This window comes from Crinia signifera, chromosome 6 (assembly GCF_055691185.1).
Source record: "Crinia signifera chromosome 6, ASM5569118v1, whole genome shotgun sequence".
Lineage (NCBI taxonomy): Eukaryota > Metazoa > Chordata > Amphibia > Anura > Myobatrachidae > Crinia > Crinia signifera.
Genome location: NC_139222.1, coordinates 270,989,290 through 271,014,766, shown reverse-complemented (window position 1 = coordinate 271,014,766; position 25,477 = coordinate 270,989,290). Strand labels below are relative to the sequence as shown.

The 25,477-nt window shown below is 48.1% G+C and overlaps 1 protein-coding gene across 2 annotated transcripts in view; it reads left to right on the top strand.

The window, feature by feature from the left end:
• Positions 1 to 25,477, top strand: part of ZMAT4 (zinc finger matrin-type 4) — a 307,125-nt gene that overhangs the window by 244,192 nt on the left and 37,456 nt on the right. For both annotated transcript variants that reach the window (XM_083149591.1, XM_083149592.1), the window contains exon 6: positions 5,292 to 5,388. In XM_083149591.1, the coding sequence (XP_083005717.1) occupies positions 5,292 to 5,388 (97 nt within the window). The remainder of the gene's footprint in view (positions 1 to 5,291; positions 5,389 to 25,477) is intronic.

Below are 25,477 nucleotides of genomic sequence, written 5' to 3'. Positions count from 1 at the left end.
ATTAGTGTGGGTAGTATAGGTGGGAGTAGGGGAGGTGTGAGGGTGTATTAGTGTGGGTAGGACAGGTGGGAGTAGGGGAGGTGTGAGGGTGTATTAGTGTGGGTAGTACAGGTGGGAGTAGGGGAGGTGTGAGGGTATATTAGTGTGGGTAGTATAGGTGGGAGTAGGGGAGGTGTGAGGGTGTATTAGTGTGGGTAGTATAGGTGGGAGTAGGGGAGATGCGAGGGTGTATTAGTGTGGGTAGTACAGGTGGGAGTAGGGGAGGTGTGAGGGTGTATTAGTGTGGGTAGTACAGGTGGGAGTAGGGGAGGTGTGAGGGTGTATTAGTGTGGGTAGTATAGGTGGCAGTAGGGGAGGTGTGAGGGTGTATTAGTGTGGGTAGTACAGGTGGGAGTAGGGGAGGTGTGAGGGTATATTAGTGTGGGTAGTATAGGTGGCAGTAGGGGAGGTGTGAGGGTGTATTAGTGTGGGTAGTACAGGTGGGAGTAGGGGAGGTGTGAGGGTGTATTAGTGTGGGTAGTACAGGTGGGAGTAGGGGAGGTGTGAGGGTGTATTAGTGTGGGTAGTATAGGTGGCAGTAGGGGAGGTGTGAGGGTGTATTAGTGTGGGTAGTACAGGTGGGGTAGGGGAGGTGTGAGGGTATATTAGTGTGGGTAGTATAGGTGGGAGTAGGGGAGGTGTGAGGGTGTATTAGTGTGGTAGTATAGGCGGGAGTAGGGGAGGTGTGAGGGTGTATTAGTGTGGGTAGTATAGGTGGCAGTAGGGGAGGTGGGAGGGTGTATTAGTGTGTGTAGTACAGGTGGGAGTAGGGGAGGTGTGAGGGTGTATTAGTGTGGGTAGTACAGGTAGGAGTAGGGTAGGTGGGAGGGTGTATTAGTGTGGGTAGTACAGGTAGGAGTAGGGTAGGTAGGAGGGTGTATTAGTGTGGGTAGTACAGGTAGGAGTAGGGGAGGTGTGAGGGTGTATTAGTGTAGGTAGTGTAGGTGGGAGTAGGGTAGGTGTGAGGGTGTATTAGTGTGGGTAGTACAGGTAGGAGTAGGGTAGGTGGGAGGGTGTATTAGTGTGGGTAGTACAGGTAGAAGTAGGGTAGGTGGGAGGGTGTATTAGTATGGGTAGTACAGGTAGGAGTAGGGTAGGTAGGAGGGTGTATTAGTGTGGGTAGTATAGGTGGCAGTAGGGGAGGTGTGAGGGTGTATTAGTGTGGGTAGTACAGGTAGGAGTAGGGTAGGTGTGAGGGTGTATTAGTGTGGGTAGTATAGGTGGGAGTAGGGTAGATGTGAGGGTGTATTAGTGTGGGTAGTACAGGTGGGAGTAGGGTAGGTGTGAGGGTGTATTAGTGTGGGTAGTACAGGTAGGAGTAGGGTAGGTGTGAGGGTGTATTAGTGTGGGTAGTACAGGTAGGAGTAGGGTAGGTGGGAGGGTGTATTAGTGTGGGTAGTACAGGTGGGAGTAGGGGAGGTGGGAGGGTGTATTAGTGTGGGTAGTACAGGTAGGAGTAGGGGAGGTGTGAGGGTGTATTAGTGTGGGTAGTATAGGTAGCACATAATATTTATTGAATTGCATGAGCAATCACATTTGGTTTTTAACCACATGCGATTGCTCGAATGCAATCAGCTGTGGGAAAGGGATGGGGAGCGGGGCAGGGATGGGGACCGGAGGCGGTGGATGAGGGGTGGGAGCCGGTACCTTAGCGGGAGCGGGGCAGGAATGGGGACCGGAGCCGGCGGTGGTGCAAGAGGAGCGGTAGCCGGTACCTTATCAAAAGCTGGGGACCGGAGCGGTGGAGCTTTCAGGCGGCGGGACTCGGTGGCGGCAGCAGATGACTTGAAAAACTGAACGGTCCTCTGAGCTCTCTCAGCCAATCAGTGGCCGCCTGAATGTGAGTCTCAGAGACCTCGGCCAATCAGAGGCCATCCAGTATTTCAAAGTCATATGCTGCCGCTGCTGAGTCCCGCCACCTGACAGCTCCAGTCCCCAGCCAGGTAGTACCCCGCAGCACCGGATGTCCATCGCAGATGGCATGCGACATCGGATGCTTCACGGGGCACCACTTGATGCGATGGGATATCGCATCGCATCTGATCGCATAAGTGTATGGGCAGCATTACTGACTTTACTTGCCTGTGTGTCAGGGCAAGGCTTTGGGAAGGTGGGCTGATCGGGGTGTGGCTGTATGATTGAGTCATCATGGCTCCGCCCCCACTACAAAGCACAAATCGTGTCATCAGGTCCCCCTCAGTCTTGTGCTCTGTAAATGGGCAGCCAAGGTGGGGTGTTGGAATCAGCTAATTAAATTGCCCACTTTGTGCCTGTTTTAACTGGGAAAAACCATGCTGCACTGCAGATGGGGCAGATGTAACATGTGCAAGTGATTACTTTTTGGTGGGTTATAAAGTTTTTGTGCAGGGTAAATACTGGCTACTTTCTTTTTGACACTGCAATATAGATTTTCGTTTGAACAAACCCCAACCCAAATCTAACTCTCTCTTCACATGTTACATCTGCCCCAACAGCAGTGCAGCACGGTTTTGCCCAGTTGTGTGCTTTTTTGTTTTGCTAACAAACCTGAATCCGGCCCTTTCTGCGTTCGGTATTCCATGGATCCCCCTCGTAAATATACGCGTCTATGACAGGCTCATCTGATGCACATTAACGCACCTTATTTTTAGCTGCAGTTTTCCCTGAAGAGAAAGTTATAATTGATTGTGGTTAAAAATAAATGACAGAGATCCCTCCCGATATATTGTATGCCGCTGTCATCAAGAATAGAGTTGCTTAGTGTTCAATACCGGCCCCCGTCCTAATGCCTCAATAGCTTTCTCCACGTAATAGGCAGCCGGGGAGTGACAGGAAAAGTAATGTCCTTGACAGCTGCTGTGATTTATACAACAGTGTAATGCAAGCAAAGGCTGCACGTCACTTATTATTTGAGGACAAGATGACAGCTCTGAGGAATGGAGGGAGGGGACCGGCTATATGTAATCAATCTGTGCCCATGGCTTGTGTTTATTTCTTCATCTATTGTTTTCTAAGCTCTAGATACAGCAGACAACGCAGCGGACGCACCGGCATTTGTACCATGGGCGTATATTCGAGACGCTGTCCATCTTCTTATGCCATCTGCGGTGGCGTAACTAGAAATTTTGCACCCCCCTGCCAAACAAAAATTCTGGCCCGTCCTCCCCCATCCCCATACATTTATTACCAATTTTATTACCTAAATGCTCGTTGCCAGGGGTTGCATGGGCATTGACAGGAGTTTCATGCTCATTGCCAGGGCTTACATTCTCATAGTGAGGAGTTTCATGCTTGTTTCCAGGGGTTTCTTAATTATTGCCAGTGTTTTTCTTCTTGTCACCAACGGGTTACATGCTCATTGCCAGGGGCAATATATATATATATATATATATATATATATATATATATATATATATTCCGTGGGCAAAACAATAAATAAAAATAAATATATATAGAGGCAGGGAGCCCCTAATAACAGATCACTTCAGGTTGACAGTCAATAAAGAAATAAAAAAAGAAACAATCATTTAAAATGCATTGTTAAAAGTCAACATACTGTATGACCGTTTCAGGCTTCTTGCATGCAGACAGTGATCCGTCAGGATTCCTTTATATAAACCCAACGCGTTTCGTCAGACATTACTTCATCATGGGTATTAGTACAGAGCCATTCGATTGATATCCAAAACTGTAATAACATGAAAAAAAAACATATAAATGTATACATATATTTATAGTACAAGTACAATAATAAAACAAATGAACAGGTGAGATACAGAGGAGGATGGGAATAACAGGATATACATAAATCGATTTCCTTAAAAAATGAATGAAAGAAAGGAGGAGTAACATGATTCAAATAAATTTTTAATTCATAACGGTAGTATCCATTAGAAGAAAACTGTTACATACCAAATAATAGTTAGATGGGTAATTCCTCTATAGCCCTGATGGCTAACCTATGACGCGCGTGTCACTTATGACACGCCAAGGCACTTTGAGTGACACGCGTGCCGGTGTGCGGAGAGATATGCTCGACTCTTGATTGGTATGCCTGGGCAGGGAGCTTCACTCTTCCCTGGAGACGCGGGCTTTCGTGAATGCAGCCACCTGCTGGTTCAGCGGATTCGGAGATCAGGCGTACCATGTGTCTTGTCTCCTCTCCTGCCCAGGAAGCTCACCAAGCAGCATTAACAAGTCACCAAGACAGTAAGTGACCTTTTTAAACTTTGCAGGGGTGGCACGTGCTGGCTGGGGATGGGGTGGGGGCAGTGGTGTAACTACTGTATAAGGATGCAGACCCCACGGTGGCTTGGAGGAGTCAGCGGGGTCTGTGGTGTGCACACTGAAAGGGACCCCCCGCCCGCCAGACAAAGTTTCGCCAGTGCTGGAGTATGGCAGTATTGTTGGGAAGGTTAACGTGGCGCTATAATGATTTTACAGTTCGCCCTTCTGAGTCTTCTGGGGTCTTACCCTGAGGACCCCGATAGAAATACCATATATATACAAATGAAACTCAGGATTTTGGCGCTCTGTATAAGGTCATAGATGGATGAAAAATAAAAAGAGAGATACTTCCCTAATATATAGGGAGTGTTGCTTCTTATAATGACGTTTTTCTTTTCAAATCTTCCTTCTCCTCGCAAAAAGCGTTGGTAAATATGTGAATAAGACTGAATATACACAGTTAGGGGTGGCCAATCCCGGGATCTGGATCAGCGGGATCCCGGGATTTGGCCCCCCAAAACGTCGGGATTTCAATCCCGGGATTGGAGTTTTAAATCCCAGATTTAGACTGCACATGCGCAGTCTAATGCCGGGCAGCGTCTGAGCACTCGCTGCTCAGCTTCTTTCATACCCAGCAGTGCAACACTACAAAGCGTGACAAGGTCAGAGGTCACGCTGCGCAGGGCACAGCCGCACATCCTGCCCCAGCCGTCCGCGCCCCGGTATTGGCATCCCTATACACAGTGTGTTATATCATTCCTTCCGATTATATTGATATTTTTAAGGAAAACTTAGGATATTCTTTGGGTAATATAAGTGCGTACTCCACTCACTATTTAAAATAGACAGGTAAGTATATCAAGGTTTCTTTCTACTGGGTAACGCACCCGTACTCATGATGTGTTATGTTGTGCGCCGCATATAAAGGTTTCTTTTCCTCCTTTGTCTTCATAAAACCCTTTTTATTACATATGCACAAAAATGCCTTTGCCATTTGGAATGACGCATACTTAGTCTTCCTGTTGTCTTGTGTCTCCTCTCTGCAGCATTACGGAACAGTTACTCGTGTAACACCTGCAACATGGTGCTAAATTCGGTTGAGCAGTATCACGCACACCTGAAGGGGGTGAGGCATCAAAACAAGTAAGTGACCAATCAAATCCGTACATACCAAGCAAAGCATAACACTGACATAAATATAAAATGATAAAGAGGCTCCATAATACCAAAATCATAACATACGAAAAGTGGGTATGATATTCGGCTGTGGGGATCCTGGCGGCCAGAGTCACAACACATCACAGTACTCATACAAATAACTCTAATTCAATTCACCCACAGTGCCCTAACTCTAACCTCCCTCATGCGCAACCTTACCCTCACCCTAAATCAGAGCATATCCCCAAAACGGTGTAGCTGGCAAACCTGATGGGACATTTGGGATCTATGATGTAGGCCAGGAGCAGAATTTTTGCTACTTGTTTCCTAGCACGGCGCCCACGATTTTCAATCGTATGGCATCTTATGCATTGTATCGCATGCCATATATCCGCATGTGATGCAATGCGATTTTGGCCCCCTATACGATTTTTAATTGTCCCTAATGGGTGCAAACAATGTTAAATGCACCCCCACTACGAATGGCACCCCGAAGTGTGGCGAGCGTAGCGAGCCCGCGAGGGGCGGCGGTACGCGTCCTCCGACCTTTTCATACCCCAACTATCCACGTCGGTGTGGAGTTGATTTCAGATAGTGTGGCGAGTGCAGCCAGCCACCGAGCTTGAAGCATGGCGAGCGTACGCGTATTACTTTACATGTATTCCGTGTCCGCTCGCCACGCTTCGGGCTCGGTGGCTCGCTGACGTGGATAGTGGGGGTATGAAAAGGTCGGAGGACACGTACCGCCGCCCCTCGCGGGCTAGCTGCACTCGCCACGTTTCGGGTTTGCGTTGATACTGGGGGTGGCGTGGGGGTGCTGTTAACATAGTAGGCACCCATTACGGTGCTTATTCAATTAATAATCTTATTGGGGGGCATTTAACATTGTAAACACCCATTAGGGTGCTTATACAATTTAAAATCGTATACCATTGTATATGGCATACAATGGTATACAATGCAATGGTATACAATTTTAAATTGTATAACATCGGGTGCCATCGCATCGCATCCCAATGTAAGGCTTATGGTATGCGATGCGATGGGCGCCGTGCTAGGAAACAAGTACCGAATTTTTATTCAAAGTATTGTTTTTTATTTATGGTGTGCAATGAAGGTGCACTAATTATTTGTTGCCAGTAACCCATCTGCACTGGCTGTGTAACGATACCATTTATCATGTTACTTATGGGTTGTCTACTGGCAGGTGCATTTACCTCAGGCCAGGAAAGAAACATTCGCTTTACCAGTATTGATTTTTGGTTTACCAATAAATGGGCACGTCCATGGGTTCCCATCTCGTTTGATGCTGGGAAAAAGTTATTAAAGATCTGAACAAGGAAACTTGTTACCTTGTACTGTACAGATGTGGGATCATACATCTTTCCTGAATACGCCACGCCAAACCACATGAGTGAGCTGACAGGTCCCTTGGAACTCCATTAGAGTTTTTCTGCCGAATAGTGTTTTCTAGGAAAATTTCTTATGTAGATACAGCCGCGGTCGTACACAAAATATAGTCATGCCACAAATCATTTAAATCAGCAAAAAGATGCATGTGCATCTTATTCACATAATTGTGCGAATAAGATTATTCAGTGGAAAAATGTTCACAAAAAGTTGCTCTACGCTACCAAGTCACGGCACAGCATGGTGTGACTAGGCAGACTGTATAAACAGTACAGCTGTCACTCATCAGGGTTTTAGCCACCTTTACAGGGTGCGGCTGTGTCATGTCACTGCCACCGGCACCCTGTCTGGTTGTGTCTGGCATCTCTGAGACCTGTGCTGGCACATCTCCTTGTAGGCATGGCATTATTCCTCCTAGCAGTTCCTGTGGGAGTGTAGCATAGAATAGTATAGAATAGAATATAATCTTTATTTATTATAAAATGTCCACATACAATGAACATTAAACGAAAATAATTTGTGAACGATACAGGTATACAAGCAAAGGCATTAAAAGAAACAGTACATATGACTACAGGATTCATACATAGATCACGGTATTTTTAACCCTGAGTATTTAAAATATTTAAAGTGCGAACAGCCACTGGAAAAAAGCTCTCCCTATATCGTTTAGTTTTGCATAGAACTGAACGATAACGCCTATTTGAGGGAAGCAAGGAAAAGAAATCATTATTTGGGTGGGTCGGATCTCTCAAAATATTATTAGTTTTAGAAAGAAGCCGCTTCTTAAAGATGTCATGTAAACTCAGCAAAACAACTCCTACTGCTTTACCTGCATTTGACACGACCCTCTGAAGGGACTTCCGGTCGGCTACTGAGCATGGGCCAAACCATGCAACAATGCCGTAAGTAAGAACACTCTCAATCACGCATGAGTAAAAGTTCACCAAAGTCCTCTCACTCATACCGGCCAAGCGCAGTTTCCTCAGAAAATACATACGCTGATGGGCTTTTTTAATGATGATATTAATATGGGTGCTCCATGTCAGATCTTTGGATATATTAACACCCAGGAACTTAAAAGTGTCAACGGTCTCCACCTGTTGACCATTTAAAACCAGTGGAAGATACGTGGTCTTATGAGACTTCCTGAAATCCACAATCATCTCTTTTGTCTTGCTCACATTCAGAATCAGACAATTCTCCCTGCTCCATGACTCCAGTTTAGATACCTCCAACCTATGTTTTGCATGGGTTCTACCATCTTGGATTCACACACATTATTGCATTGGCCAACTGGATTTCTGCTGCCACAATCACATGATACGCTTGACCAATAGATGGGAGGAGCACCCTTTTTAGACCATCTGCAGTGCTATTCTTTTTTTTAAACACATAAGTGCCTTCTGCATCTGACTCAGGCTGTAATATCCTAGGCCTGCTGAGGGGACAAAAGGGTCGGTTGGGTTCTCATCACCGGAGCTCAGAGAAACCCTCTCCTCTCAAACTCCGAAAGGGTTAGGGCGATGGGTCCTCCTTGCTGGACCTCAGAGAGGCCCCATCCTTAAACTCCCCTAAAGGGTTTAGGGACAGTGGGTTTCACTCCACCTTGCGGGTCATTGGCCAAACATCCCTTTGAGATTGTGGACCTCGGCTCTCCCTAAAAGGAGAAAGCTTTGGCATGTAGGGAGCAGGGCAGCCCATAAGGGTCATCATGCCTATAGCCCATAAAAATATTATGACACACTACAAAAAAAGAAAAACGTGAAAAGTGACAAACGTGAGAGAAGACGAGAAATAAATATGATAGGTCCTCAGTCCAATAGGTGTCCTACTACACACAGGTGCATCTATAGCCACATCCTTCTCTGTAAGCAGCACATAGCATCTCCTGCAGGCAGGGGTGGAGTAGTGGTACTCTTCACTCAGTCCCGGGTCTGCTGGCTGGCGGACAGGAGGGGGGGGGGGTTGTGGTATGTGCCCTAGGAATTCTGGGAAATATTCTAATGATCTAAGTGGGGTGGATGGAGATATCGCCCCAGGCCTCCGCATAAAAAGGGTCCGTTAGAATGGCAGCAAGAGTGATAACCCACTCTGCCCATGTTACATCTGCCCCACCTGCAGTGAAACATGGTTTTGCCCAGTTGTCTACTGTTTAGCTTTACTAACAAATATTTTTTTAATTAGGAAATATAAAATGAGCGCATGATTGCAGAGCATAACTGGGACCTCTACGTCGCCATCCAGTGGCAGAAATGTATAATGCTTGTATAACACTAGGATCCTGCTGTCCCTCCTTGCACTATAAATGCACGCAGTCACAATTCATTTGCAAGGGAGTATGTTTTTTTGGTACTCTTTACCTAGAACGGCGCCCGCGATCAGAATCGCGGGCGTCGGGGGTAAAAAATCGCGGGCATCGCGGGTAAATCGCGGGTACATCAAAATCGTGTACCCGCGATGACCGCGATTTTCCCATAGGGAACAATGTTAAAAAGCCTAATTGACCGCGATTTTAATGTAAAATGCCTCAATGCCCGCGATTTTCCCATAGGAATCAATGTTAAATGGGCTACAGAGCCCAAATAGACCCAATTAACCCTTAAATGTCACCCCAATTTTTTTACGCCACCCCACGATCCACGCCAACCCGAAGCGTGGCGAGCGCAGCGAGCCCGCGAGGGGCGGCGGTACGCGTCCTCCGACCTTTTCATGCCCTACTATCCACGTCGGCGTGGAGTTGAGAATAGAATAGTGTGGCGAGCGCAGCGAGCCACCGAGCCCGAAGCGTGGCGAGCGCAGCGAGCCCCGCGAGGGGACGCGGATACCTTCACAGGTAAACGCGTCCCTTCGCGGGCTTCACAGGTGTCGGCGTCGCCACGGACACCTGTGAAGTCCGCGAGGGGACGCGTATAACTGTGAAGGTATCCGCGTCCCCTCGCGGGGCTCGCTGCGCTCGCCACGCTTCGGGCTCGGTGGCTCGCTGCGCTCGCCACACTATTCTATTCTCAACTCCACGCCGACGTGGATAGTAGGGCATGAAAAGGTCGGAGGACGCGTACCGCCGCCCCTCGCGGGCTCGCTGCGCTCGCCACGCTTCGGGTTAGCGTGGATCGTGGGGTGGCGTCAAAAAATTAGGGTGACATTTAAGGGTTAATTGAGCCTATTTGGGCTCTGTAGCCCATTTAACATTGATTCCTATGGTAAAATCGCGGGCATTGAGGCATTGAATGCAAAATCGCGGTCAATCTGGCTTTTTAACATTGTTCCCTATGGGAAAATCGCGGTGATCGCGGGCATCGCGTCGCGGCCGTTTATGTACTGCCCGCGATCCCGCGATCACCCCGATGGGCGCCGTTCTAGGTAAAGAGTACCGTTTTTTTTTTTGTAGCTGAACCTGGTTTATGTTCTGCAGGTGATTCAGTTTCTAAAATAGCCAGAGTTTATGTGTGAAATGACTGCAGTACGCAGTGTAACATGACAGCGGGGGCAGAAGAGTACTGCAGAGATATATTATTGGGGTTAGATAGTAAAGGTAAAAGAGTTTGTATTGATTTTTCCTTATAATGCTAGGGATTGACGATGCAGAGGGAGACACAGGACCACATTTTCTCATATTGATTCCATGATCTGCGCTGCAGCCAGTAAAATGCTTTTCCTATATTGTACTTTAACGGAGAGACTGGACTGGAAAACTTTTCTTTTGGGATTACTGTAATCAGAGTGCAGCATTCTCTACTTGCCTTACCGCCAGCAGCCAGACAGTGCATGGCTGTCAGAATTCTGATTGGTGTATGGCTGTAGCTATCTAATCCACTTATCCACCAATCAGGGTGCAGCATTCTCTTCCTGGTTCCCAGCCTGCAGTCCAACAGTGAATGGCTGTCAGCATGCTGATGGTGGATGTTTTGATATTACACTAACATACAGATGGAGCTGGACGCATGCTTGCAGGGGCTGGTGATTCTATCGCCAGCCGCCGGAAAGGGGCGTGTGCACGTAGGAGACGCTTGCGCACTCCGTTCCGACGGAGCTCCCCGCCGTCTCCCCGGTCCCCACCGCTGCCCCGAACCCACCCTAACTCTGCCTGTCTCCATGAAGCGGAGACAGGCAGGGTCACGCAGCTGAGTGACTGGGACGCACATGCGTGTGGGACACACACGCGTCCCAGTCGGATGGGGTCCCTCTCCGCCATCGCTCCCCAGCAGGGAAATTCTGGCGATCGCTGGCAATGACCTCCCAAATGTCCTGATTACAGCGGGATAGTCCCACTATTTGGAGACTGTCCTGCTGCCCCTTCCATGGGTAGCAATGTCCAGAAGGCTGGGGGGCAGTTGGGGGGAGCCGGAGATCACCGCCTGCGTACAGCATCTCATCAGTGCAGGGAGGGAGGGCAATCACAGAGACCCGGGAGCTGCCCAGATGATAAAAAATGATAAAAACGGGGGTCACGGCACAAGGCCGTGTCCCTCCACCCAAGGTCATGCCCACCTGTCTATGGTTCCACCCCTTTTTTGGACTATCCACGCCTCCGGAGCAGCAGGTCCCGATTTCTGCATTAAGAAAGGCTGTCACATGACCTCAGCGCCCGCCTCGAATGGGAAGCGGTCATCTATTAGAATGAACATAGGTCTACAGTCATTAGGTCGACCCCACTAGGTCGACTGGCAGGAAGGTCGACCTGACTTAAGGTCGACATGGGCCAAGGTCGACATGACTTAAGGTCGAATTTGCATAAAGGTCGACATGAGGAAGGTCGACTGGTCATAAGGTGGACATGGGGTTTTTCACAGTTTTTTGAGCCGACATGTGCCGACAGGCGGTATTTCATGCCCTACCATCCACTAGGGCGTGGAGGAGGTTATTAAAGCTGTGGCGAGCGAAGCGAGCCACCGTGCCCGAAGCATTGCGAGCGAAGCGAGCGATGCGAGGCTCCGATTCTCATTGCCAACTGTGTCCATGTCGACTGTGTCGACATTCGGATACAAAAAAACAGTGAAAACCCCATGTCGACCTTATGACCAGTCGACCTTCCTCATGTCGACCTTTATGCAAATTCGACCTTAAGTCATGTCGACCTTGGCCCATGTCTACCTTAAATCAGGTCGACCTTCCTGCCAGTCGACCTAGTGGGGTCGACCTAATGACTGTAGACCTAAGTTCATTCTGACAGATGTACCGATTCTCCTCGAATTTGGCCATCTCCGATGTCCTGACTTTTATTACCGAAGGGGAGAAAAATCATTCGATGGTCGGCGACCATCAAATTAATTTTCTCCCCTTCGGCCACGTGAGAGGGATGTGTTCTTGTACACATACCCTCGCATGCTACATGGGGGGTATACGCAGCTTAGCGAACAGGTTTGAATCAGGTCCATTGTGTGTGCGTTGCGAGTCTTGTTAGCTAAGGCTCTGGATGGAACCTTTATGAGTTCCGTGCCCTGGCCCCATCTCATATCAGCTGTGCTTGCACTTTGTGTGAGCTGAATTCCAACAACGGTCCATGCACTGCTAGAAGACAAATACGTTGCAGCATTATCAGAGGTATATACCGTATCGCAAGACATGACCGCTCCGCTCCTCCCCCAACAGCCAGACTGGATACTTCTAATTAATGTTTCCACCAGGGAGACCTGGGTTAAGATTTAATTATTGAAACCTTTATCCCAAGCAGCTGTTCTGTAAAAGGTTATTTTATTAGGTAGCTTTCCCTTCCATTGCCTCGTAACTTGTGTGCAGAAGGGAATCGCATCAAGCCTCCTGGATTAAGGGTTGGATGAGAGATCTTATTCCGGCGAGTGATGTTGTTATTCTAAACCTTGTTACATAGGTCAGGAACATCTGTGTTTTAATCACATATCTGAAAACAGTCAGATCCTGGGATTTGATGCTGGTTAGGATTGCCGGGCAGCATCGTCCTACCGGAAACGAGCATGCACATTAGAGCACCAATCTGCCTGTATTCCGATCGGACTCAATTCCATGATTGAAGTTTATTCAACCAATTACAGTATTGTAGATCCAGCATACTTGGCTACACTCCCGGAAAGGTTGGGAGGCTCCCGAAAGTTAGGTGACCCTCCCTACCCCCCCTGAAGGGTGGGAAAGTCTCCTGCCTTCCCCCTGGGCATCCCCCCCATCACCCCTCCCCTGCCGGTTAAATATCAGCATTCACAGGTGCACGCGGTGGGGATGGGGCTATAAATAGGCAAATTGTGTCATTTTAGCCCCGTCCCTCCACATGCCCCCACAAATCGCTGTATTTCTAAGGATAGGGGTGGGGCTTGATTACATCAGGCTCTGGCCCCGCCCCCAGAGGCACTGCTGCAGGTCTCCTCTCCAGGAGGAGAAATGAAAAGTTGGCTATGGTACACAGCGTCGCTGCCAATCTGGATACAAGCCTATACAGATGTATGTGTATACTCCCTTATCACCAAAGGTGGGGCTTTGTGGGTGTCATGGGGTAAAGCTATGCTCAGTGTCTTGGCACCTTGAAGAAAACAAAATTGTATGGTTCTGTACCATCGATGGTGGGAACCCATCTGGTTCTTCATCAGTAGAAAAATGTATTCACAATCGGCCATACTTTAAACCAGTGATTTTCAACCTTTTCACCTTGCGGCACACTAAATAAGATTTTAAAATTGCCAAGGCACACCATGAGATCCCCACAGGGCAAAACACATTGGCCCACACAGGAAAATACAACCTATTAGCCCCCATATAAAAAACAATCACACTGGTCCCCACAGGTAACACAAATAAAGTACATTGACCCTTTACATGAAAAGAAGAGACCAGTAAATAACAGTTGAACTGGTGGTGGCTGTATATTGGTTTGGGCATCTCTAGATCTGGGGGCACACTTGAGAACAGCTCAAGGCACACTAGTGTGCCACGGCACAGTGGTTGAAAAACACTGCTTTAAACCATCCTTGAATTTGAAACATCGATGGTCAATGACCATTCCTAGATTCCATGTGCCCTTTTATATAGCAAGTCACCCATCATAGGGCCCGATCAGACCTGATCTAATTGCTGCGATTTTGCACAGCGGGTGACTATCGATACACTGCGCCTGCGTACGGTTTAAAGTACACATGCTGGGGGCCGTCCTGCGATGAACTCCTGCAACTAGTTCTGTTCATTGGCCATTCGCAAGGTGATTGACAGGGAGTGGGCATGTGTGGGTGGAACCCGACTGTTTTTTGGAAGTGCTAAGCAAAATGGCAGGCGCGCCAAGAAAAACGCTGGGAGTGTCGGGGAAACAGCAGGCGTGCCGCGCTGGCTTACAGGCAGGACCAGTGCAACGCATTTTAGCTCCCAAGGCAAAACGAGTGTGGGGGGGGGGGGGGGTTGCGGGCACTGCTCACCTGCTTCACACCTACCTGCTTAATTCTCTGACCACTGCGCTCCCTAGACAAAAATTGGAAGTCTACGGCTAATTACAACAACTGAACTGGACACTTGGCCAGGAGGTTGTAGGTAGGCTATCAAAACATCAGCCACTCCCTCAGTGTGCCTACAGGGACACTTTCTGTCGTTTTTGGACTCCATCCAAATATTGGGATTACAAATACAGTGTGGACAGTGCGGGATCCATTATTCCTCCACCCCGTTTGGGGACTGCCCGGACATACGTGAGATCTGGTTCCATTGTTTTTTAAACAACATTTTTATACATTTTTTGCTACAGTGTACACTTTTATATGTGTTATATGTGCTTGATATAATATATTATAATATGATATATATAATTAATAAATTGTTTGCATTTTTGAAAAAATTTGAATCACTCATTAATGAATGTGAGCGCTGCTTTTTCTTGTTTTTCTTCCTTTGCAAATTTTGTGGAGACTGACCCTCTCCACTTAAGCAGCTGCTCCAATTGAGTCAGCATCTCTAGGTACAAGCGCTCCCAGGGTTATACACACTAGTGTATTAACCCATTTTTTGGTACAGCAGGGGGATGGGGGCTTATCTGCTCAAGCGCCCGGTCCGGGGGGCGGAGGGTCAGCCACCATCCGGCCGCTCAGGCTGCTCCACTGGAGTAGGGCGGCGGCCTAGTTGATTGCTGGCTGCTGCAAATTTGTAGCTGTACGATGAGGTCTGAATAGGACCCATGGTGCCACCTGGGAAACAACCACACCGTGCTCTCGGCCTTGTGCCCTCACAAATACCTTGTTATGACCCTGTGCCTGAACATGTACATCACCCCCTATGTTGATGGTTTTCTGGTAACACGTACAAGCAAATCAAAGAGAAAAAAGGAAAAGTGCAAAAATATAAGTTTTCCTTTAGAATTACTTCCAAGTAGCCTGAATAATGAATTGTATCCTCTATGATAGAAGCACTTCACCACGTACGTCGCTGCTGGCAGGGATTTCTACAGTACTCTGATTTTCTCCTCAGTGCTCTGATGAAGGAGGGATGAAGCATCTATAATCTGTTTCCCTCCCTGGGAGGATACATCCCATTTCTCAGCGAAAAAAGAAATTACAGATTTTTTGCACGTAAAACTTTATTTCTGGTTGCTGTAGATTGGACGATTCCTCCTGGAGGGGAAGCGCGTCCCTGTTGTTCACATGTATACATACTATATGTGCCATGCATACCATGCATCAGCATGCTCTGCATAGGCACCTCACCCGGCATAGGTACCTCACCCTGCATAGGTACCTCACCCGGCATAGGTACCTCACCCTGCATAGGCACCTCACCCTGCATAGGTACCTCACCCTGCATAGACACAGCACCCTGCATAGGCACCTCACACTGCATAGCACAGCACCATGCATCAACACATTGCACAGTGCTCTGCATAGGCACCTCACCCTGCATAGACACAGCACCCTGCATAGGTACCTCCCACTGCATAGCACAGCACCCTACATAGGCAACTCACCCTGCATACACACAGCACCATGCATCAACACCTTGCACAGTGCTCTGCATAGGCACCTCACCATGCATAGACACAGCACACTGCATAGCACAGCACCCTACATAGGCAACTAACCCTGCATAGACACAGCACCCGTACTTATTTAGTTTCACGGCGCCCGAAATATCGGAGGCGATATCGGCCGATAGGCACCTCACCCTGCATATGCACAGCACCCTGCATAGGCACCTCACCCTGCATACGCACAGTACCCTGCGTAGGCACCTCACACTGAATACACACAGCACCCTGCATGGCACCTCACCCTGCATATGCACAGCACCCTGCATAGGCACCTGACCCTGCATACGCACAGCACCCTGCATGGCACCTCACACTGAATACGCACAGCACCCTGCATGGCACCTCACCCTGCATACACACAGCACCATGCATCAACACCTTGCACAGTGCTCTGCATAGGCACCTCACCCTGCATAGACACAGCACCCTGCATAGGTACCTCACACTGCATAGCACAGCACCCTACATAGGCAACTCACCCTGCGTACACACAGCACCCAGTACTTGTTTAGTTTCACGGCGCCCGAAATATCGGAGGAGATATCGGCCGATAGGCACCTCACCCTGCATACGCACAGCACCCTGCATAGGCACCACACCCTGCATACGCACAATACCCTGCGTAGGCACCTCACACTGAATACGCACAGCACCCTGCATGGCACCTCACCCTGCATACGCACAGCACCCTGCATACGCACAGCACCCTGCATGGCACCTCACCCTGCATATGCACAGCACCCTGCATGGCACCTCACCCTGCATACGCACAGCACCCTGCATGGCACCTCACCCTGCATATGCACAGCACTATGCATAGGCACCTCACCCTGCATACACACAGCACCCTGCATAGGCACCTCACACTGCATAGCACAGCACCCTACATAGGCAACTTACCCTGCATACACACAGCACCATGCATCAACACCTTGCACAGTGCTCTGCATAGGCACCTCACCCTGCATAGACACAGCACCCTGCATAGGAACCTCACACTGCATAGCACAGCACCCTACATAGGCAACTCACCCTGCGTACACACAGCACCCGGTACTTGTTTAGTTTCACGGCGCCCGAAATATCGGAGGCGATATCGGCCGATAGGCACCTCACCCTGCATAAGCACAGCACCCTGCATAGGCACCTCACCCTGCATAGGCACCTCACACTGAATACGCACAGCACCCTACATGGCACCTCACCCTGCATATGCACAGCACCCTGCATAGGCACCTGACCCTGCATATGCACAGCACCCTGCATGGCACCTCACCCTGCATACACACAGCACCATGCATAGGCACCTCACCCTGCATACACACAGCACCATGCATAAGCACCTCACACTGAATACACACAGCACCCTGCATAGGCACCTCACACTGAATACACACAGCACCATGCATAGGCACCACACACTGAATACACACAGCACCATGCATAGGCACCTCACCCTGCATACACACAGCACAATGCATAGGCACCTCACCATGCATACACACAGCACCATGCATAGGCACCTCACCCTGCATACACACAGCACCATGCATAAGTACCTCACACTGAATACACACAGCACTATGCATAGGCACCTCACCCTGCATACGCACAGCACCATGCATAGGCACCTCACACTGAATACACACAGCACCATGCATAGGCACCTCACCCTGCATACACACAGCACCATGCATAGGCACCTCACCCTGCATACACACAGCACCATGCATAAGCACCTCACCCTGCATACGCACAGCACCATGCATACAGTAGGTTACCTCACACTAACTAAGTGCTGCAAGGATAGGAGTGCAGTAATCCGTTAACCTTGCTACATACTGTGCTGAGTAGGGAAATGCCACATGCCCTTGTACAGAAACATTCCCCATTATGTACGGACGCGTTCCATAAAATGTCAGCTCAAGGGGAGGTGCTGCCGTGCCCATCTGGAATCAGAGCACTGCTACTCTAGTGAAGACACTTAAAGCTACTTAAGAAGTCTGATTGCTCGGTGGAAGATTGTGTCAGTCATCCTTCCAGCCCCAGCAGATTTCTGGCTGAGAGCGCTAATGAAGAGCTCGGATCATGGGATACACATTACTGACACAGCAAAATCTTCCTGCCATGAGCATCTGAGTATTCCGTGGCTCCGGGCCAGGACCCTGGCAACGCTGTGTCTCTGATTTTACAGAAGCTTGAGTGATTTTTTTTTTTATAGTTATCCTTACGGGGACAAATGTGTAAGAGCGGATTGTTCTGTCCGCGCGATAGGCCTGAGGCTGACAGAGCATGTCTATATACCATCTGTATCATCTCTGGATTGGGTGACATGATATAACTAGAGCAGTGAGACACAAGTTCCTTTTCATTTGCACAGCTTGGGCCTGATTCCAAGGGGCAGATGTATTACGCATGGAGAAGTGATAAAGTGGAAGGTGAAAACACCGCAGCCAATCAGCCCCCAACTGTCAAGTTACGGACTGGGTTTGAAAAGTGGCAGTTGGGGGCTGGTTGGCTGCTTCGTTCTCACCGCCGACTTTATCACTTCACCAGGCTTAATGGATCTGCCCGTGTAAAAAGTCCCACGTAACGTGGCCACAGTTCCCGACATTTACATTGATCATAAATCTATTGGTACTGTCCAGCCATAATCAGCGTCACAAGAAATGGTCTATGTACCGATTACTAGATGCAGCTGCTTTCGGACTTGTGGACAACTCAGGATTAGGGTTAATTTGTACGTTATGGTGAGTGATGGTGAGTATTTCTGAATGGAATTTCCCCCCATTCCCATGGCTGCAAACCAATTGGCATCCACGCACAGGGACAAGGAGACGCTCTGGTGGGGAGGCATTTACATGATCGCTGGACTGCGAATATTCCCAGCGATCAGGTCTGAATCAGGCACAATGACTGCACTGTGTACATCGCTACCACCATTACCCAGTACTTCATCTCTGACTCCTACCTACAGATGAGTCCAATTAGTTGTCTGGTGTCTGCCCCATCAGACCGATGGCTGCATGAAGTGATGCATTATGGGACAGACAGTTCTCCTCACTGAGGGCCAGATGTACTCAGCTTAAAAAGTGATAAAGTGGAGAGTGATAAACCACCGGTATATTACTGTCACAAGCCTTCACTTACTCAGTTCTACCACCAGTTCCTTCACTCACATTCACATCATTTGAAGTTCACTCTATTAGGGTTTTTTCCCCTTTCTCTCTGCGTGTTGCTGCTATCTATCGCCCACCAATCTCCCTCTCTCCCTCATTAGTCTAGCAATCTCCCTCATTTCACCTAGCCCATATTACACTATTACATCATAGTTACCTCCCCTCCTGCATTCCGCAGGAGACTCCCTGACATAGCAGCAATCTCCCTCTCTCCCTCATTAGTCTAGCAATCTCCCTCATGTCACCTAGCCCACATTACACTGTTACATCATAGTTACCTCCCCTCCTGCATTCTGCAGGAGACTCCCTGACATAGCAGCAATCTCCCTCTCTCCCTCATTAGTCTAGCAATCTCCCTCATGTCACCTAGCCCACATTACACTGTTACATCATAGTTACCTCCCCGGTACTTGTGTATTATAGCGGCGCCCCCGATTTCCATTGTGCGATGTTTTAATTGAATCGCATCGCATGCCATGCACCCAATGGCATGCGATGCGACGCAATTTTTGGCCCCTATACGATGAAAGATTGTATAAGCACCCTAAAGGGTGCTTTTAAGCACCCTAATGGGTGCTTACAATGTTAGATGCACCCCCACGCCACCCCCCCACTATAAACGTGAACCCGAAACGTGGCGAGCGCAGCGAGCCCGCGAGGGGCGGAGGTACGCGTCCTCCGACCTTTTCATACCCCCACTATCCGCGTCGGCGTGGAGTTGAGAATAGAAAGTGTGGCGAGCACAGCGAGCCACCGAGCCCGAAGCGTGGCGAGCGCACGCGGATACCTTCACAGGTATCGGAGTCCCCTCGCGGGCTTCACAGGTATCCGCGTGCGCTCGCCACGCTTCGAGCTCGGTGACTCGCTGCGCTCGCCACACTTTTTATTCTCAACTCCACGCCGACGCGGATAGTGGGGGTATGAAAAGGTCGGAGGACGCGTACCGCTGCCCCTCGCGGGCTCGCTGCGCTCGCCACGCTTCGGGTTCACGTTTATAGTGGAGGGGGGGTGGCGTGGGGGTGCATTTAACATTGTAAGCACCCATTAGGGTGCTTATACAATGTTTAATCGCATCGCATCGTATGGCATTGTATGCCGTATACAATTTTAAAATTGTATGGCATTGTACAATATCGCGCGATGTCGCATTGCATACCATCGTATGCCTTATGGTATGCGATGCGATGGGCGCCAGCATTTCGCAGGAGACTCCCTGACATAGCAGCAATCTCCCTCTCTCCCTCATTAGTCTAGCAATCTCCCTCATGTCACCTAGCCCACATTACACTGTTACATTTTAGTGGAAAAAAGGAATGATAGATAGATACATTTACATTGAATCATCAGCGCCATTTCCCAGCACCTTACCAAGTATAGTAGCTCTTACTAACTGCTTTGGGGCTCATCTACATTTGTATTATAAAAGATCCCTCTCAGATGCAGCAGTACACACCCACGCTTCCAGGTGCCACGTTCACAATCTCTTTTCACAATCTCTCCATATATGGAACTATACACGCCCTTTGGGTGTAGCATGACACACCCCCTCAATGGCGCGCTCTGCAAAATTCTGTTTGCAACTATAATCTCCCTGAAACTAGTTTTCAAAAGTAGGCAAGTATGGCATAAATATAAAACTATTACCACTTCTATTTTTGAAAGCATTCATACATTGCAGCATGTTTCCCTCACCTGCCTAATACGTCTGCATAGTATTGTACATGTTGAGGTAAAAGAAACGTTCCTCTCATTGGGGGGATTGCTAGCATTGGGGGATGAATATGAGGCTTTTACCATACTATCACTAAACTGGGACACACACGAATTATGCAGGTTCTGTGGTTGCTGACATCATCCCTCCATGTCACCTGGCTTTAATCAGCCACAGAACCTGTATAATTCATGAGCGTCCTGGTTTAATGGGACAGTATAGTAAGACAAGGAGACCACTATGGCTATGCCAATGCCAATGTCATCTGCTGCAAAATATAACTGAGTTTTCGCCCAGTGACCAATTACATGCAGCTAAATACATTATTATTTTGACATTGTTTTGCAGCAATTCTCATCCTGTCTACATCAATCACTAAATGTACATTGAATTTCAATTCCTTAGTGTCAAAATAATAAATATTACAGTCACAGTAGTAATTAGTTTAGGGCCCAGCATCCCCAACGGTGTCCCCCCTCCTACCTCTAGCAAACACTTGTATGGCTGTCATGGTTGTGCTCCATAGAGATCCCAGTAAGAGCTTTACATGAATATATTTAACTTATCCGGATGAAGTTGAAGAGCACTGTAATATACTTTAGTAATTCATCTTTCTTCTACCCCACATGATGGGAAGTCTACCATACAGTATGTGATGTGTATCAGACATTGTATAGTGTTTTGTTTTCGATTGTTTATTAATGACTCAATGATCTAGAATAGTGATGGCTAACCTTGACACTCAGCTTTTGTTGAACTACACATCCCAGCATGTCCTGCTAGAGTTTTACTATTTGCCCATGCTAAAACTGATGCAGGGCATGCTGGGATGTGTAGTTCAGCAACAGCTGGAGTGTAAAGGTTAGCCATCACTGATCTAGAATGTGGGTGGCCAAACCTGTCCTGAAGATCTACCAACAGGTCATGTGTCTCAGGCAACCAGGGGATCTATAGTAGGAAATAATGCAGCAGGTTTGAAAATGTGACAGTTAGTAATAACTACAGCTGTGCACCAGCTAGGGAGCCTGGGAAATGTGACAGTTAGTAATGACTACAGCTGTGCACCAGCTAGGGAGTCTGGGAAATGTGACAGTTAGTAATAACTACAGCTGTGCACCAGCTAGGGAGTCTGGGAAATGTGACAGTTAGTAATGAATACAGCTGTGCACCAGCTAGGGAGTCTGGGAAATGTGACAGCTAGTAATGACTACAGCTGTGCACCAGCTAGGGAGCCTGGGAAATGTGACAGTTAGTAATGACTACAGCTGTGCACCAGCTAGGGGGTCTGGGAAATGTGACAGTTAGTAATGACTACAGCTGTGCACCAGCTAGGGAGTCTGGGAAATGTGACAGTTAGTAATGATTACAGCTGTGCACCAGCTAAGGAGTCTGGGAAATGTGACAGTTAGTAATGATTACAGCTGTGCACCAGCTAGGTGATTTGGAAAATGTGGACCATTGGTAGATCTTGAGGACCGGTTTGGCCACCCCTGATCTAAAATAACTTTATTGTCGATTTCAGAGCATTAGGACTTTTGTGACATAGGGCAGGGTTGCCTACTCTTAAAGCAGACATTTTCCAGACAGCATAGCTGCTGCACAGGTGCACTCATTACTTACTGACACATTTTAAAAGATCCACAGGTGGAGCTAATTACTTCACTTGTGATTCTGTGAGGTGATCTGGAAAACATTAACTGTTGGTAGCTCTCGAGGACTGGAGTTAGCTACCCCAGTCTTAAAGTCTCCTCTCCGTGAAAAGCCCAGAAAGGAGACTGTCCGCAACACTTTGCGGGGTGGAGCCTGATGTAGACATCATCAAGCCCCACCCCCAGTACAGCAAATCCAGCAATTACGGTATCTTCGAGGAGGGGGTGGGGCTTAATGATGTAATATTTATCTTTAGCCCCTCCCACGAAAAGCTGTGAATCTCTGTTATTTACTGCTGCGGCCAGGTCTTAAGTAGAAGAATATAGGGGCAGCTGCTTGAGATCACTTTCATATAACACAACAAGACCAAAGAGTAAAAAGTATATCATTTTATAAGAAGAAAAAAAAATATGTTGCCCCCTGCAGGCCTGGGAGGAAAGGGCATGCAGGAATCCTGGATAACAGTTAGGAGGTGCCTAACAGTTTTCTATGGGCTTGTAATTTTTAGCTCATAGTTGCCTACCCTCCTGCAGGATGTTCCCGTTTCAGTCACAAATTTCCTTCTGCCCTGCACTGTACTTCTAATCTCTTGAATTCTTCAGATTCTGCCAGGTGTGCCATCAAGGGGTTTCTTTGCAAGGACAGTGATTTGATGTAGCTGCCCAGGAGTTCCTGCAGACTACTCTTATTACTCTCCTTGTGGGAACCCCTGACAGGAGAGAGTGACACAAAAGCACATGAACAGAGTCTCCTTTTATGTGCTGGTGTGCACTCATCCATAGCATGCTGCTGCTGTTAGTGAATGACTTATGGTCAGAATCTTGTTAGTAATCTTTATTTAAACACATTTGTTTAAATATTTAATTAGAGGAATCTGGTGTCCATAATGAATTTGGCTTATGTTATCATGGTATCGAACAGCACATCTAATTATCTTAACATAGGTAGTACCTACAAGATGTTGACAGGCCAGTGTTCACAATAAAAAAAAATACACCAAAAACATACTTATATGCTTAGGGATGTATTCACACAAGGTCAAATTGTATTTGGAATTTATTGTATTGATATCGCATTAATCATGTATATTGTGCTGAGAGAGAAGAAAATAAATAATCACAGCGATATATAAATGCAAACAAGGAACCCCGTATTTTAGGCAGCAAAGTTAGTATAGATACTGTACTTGCCAAAATATTTGTTACTAATGTTATATAGAAATATCTTGCAATAGACACGCCCATATACGGAGCCAGACACGCCCTTTGGCAGAGTGTGACACGCCCCCTTCTACTTTAATCTTCCTTATTCTAGTTTTCCAAAATAAAGCAAGTGTGATTTAGTTATGTGGTCACTTAGAAGTACTTCTGTAACTATTCTCTCATCTGGATAAATGTCATAGTGCGTCACATATCAATATGCACGACCAGTATGAGGAAAAGTAAAAGAACACTTGTAGCACCCAATTATTTGGCACTGGACAGATTCAGGTGAATGGGAGCAGTTTTACCCCTCTCAGTCCTAAATTGCATTTTCCATGTCATGGATAACAGAAACTTTTCTGTCCTTGCTCTTTCATTAGCGGCCAATTTCTCACGTCTTCTGTGACAGTGACAGACACCGCTGGTACTGCCCACGCACTCTGCACCCATTAGATACACGCGCCCTTCACATTTCCGCAGCAGCTGGATGAACACAATGGCTGGGCTTTTCACCAACTCCTTACATCGCCACTCTGCTGTCACTGCTGGATGGGATAGGTAGCAATTAGCATGTCTCCCGTCCAAAACAAGCACCAACGGTTGAGTTTTTTTCAGCTAAAAATCTGCAATTAGTCCATTGTTTTAGCCAGATACCTTACTGTTCAGTTTAAACTTTCCAGGGAAGTTTGAAAGTGAAAAAAACACACAGTACTAAATATATGCATCTAATTCTGCAATGGAAATGCCTGGGATGCAAATTAGTGCATCAGGGATGCAGTTACGATCCCGGCGGTCGGGATCCCGGCGTTCAGAATCCCGACGCCGGAATCCCGACCGCCGAAATGCCGACACTTTCTCCCTCCGTGGGTGTCCACGACACCCCTGGAGGGAGAATAAATTAGTGTGCCGAGCGTAGCGAGGCACCGGGCCCGCTGCGTGGCGAGCGCAGCGAGCCCGCAAGGGGGTGCGATCCACGTCCCCCCCTTGTCGGCATTTCGGCTGTCGGGATTCCAGCGTCGGGATTCTGAACGCCGGGATCCCGACCGCCGGGATTCAATACTGAATCCGTGCATCAATGTCACAGGAGTAATAGCAGCGGAAGGTGCACACATGGACACTACGGCTTCCCACGTGTCATCAGACCAAGGACCTTATTCTGGTTGAATTGGCACACACGCATCGCATGCACGGAGGACTGATGTTTCTCTTTTGTGCATGTGCATGCGCCAGGTGCTCGCACCCACCAGTTTGGGTGTGGGGTGGCGGCGGGTAGTTGCACCCATGGGAACGTCCAGCGCTTAATAAGTGTTCTCCTGAAAGCTGGGTGTTCTCATTGTGATGACCAATTGACATGAGTGCCGGGGGCGGGCAGCTGACATCAGGGGCGTAACTAGATGTCCATAGGCCCCACAGCAAAAGTTTGTTAGGGCCCCTATTTACCAGCCAATACTGATACTTATAGATAGCACATCTAACTTACACAGGGACGATGGGACCCCCAAATCTCTGGGCCCTATAGCAGCTGCACCCCCTCGACCTATGGTAGTTACGCCCTTGGCTGACATCAGAATAACCTCCCATGTGTTTCAGGCACTTACCTGTAGTTCAGCTTCTGCCATCATACATGCCTTGTATGTGGTAATCTGTCAATGGCCGGACATCGTCACTGCTTGAGAAACCCAAAATCATTGGGATTCCGATGATTATCCGTTCTACTCACACGGAGGAAACATAGTTCAATGGTTAAACACCATTAAATTATATTTCCCTCTGTTCGCAGCTGAAAGTACTTTGACTTACTTTCAAGCTGAACGGTCTTCTGCAAATTGGGGGCGTGCACTGAAGCCATGTGACATCATCTGCCCACCCCGAGCAGGCAGGGGCACACCTGCATTCACTGGGGTCCACCCAGCGTCTCTATGGCCATAAACCGATGGGTGCCCACCCCGGAGCG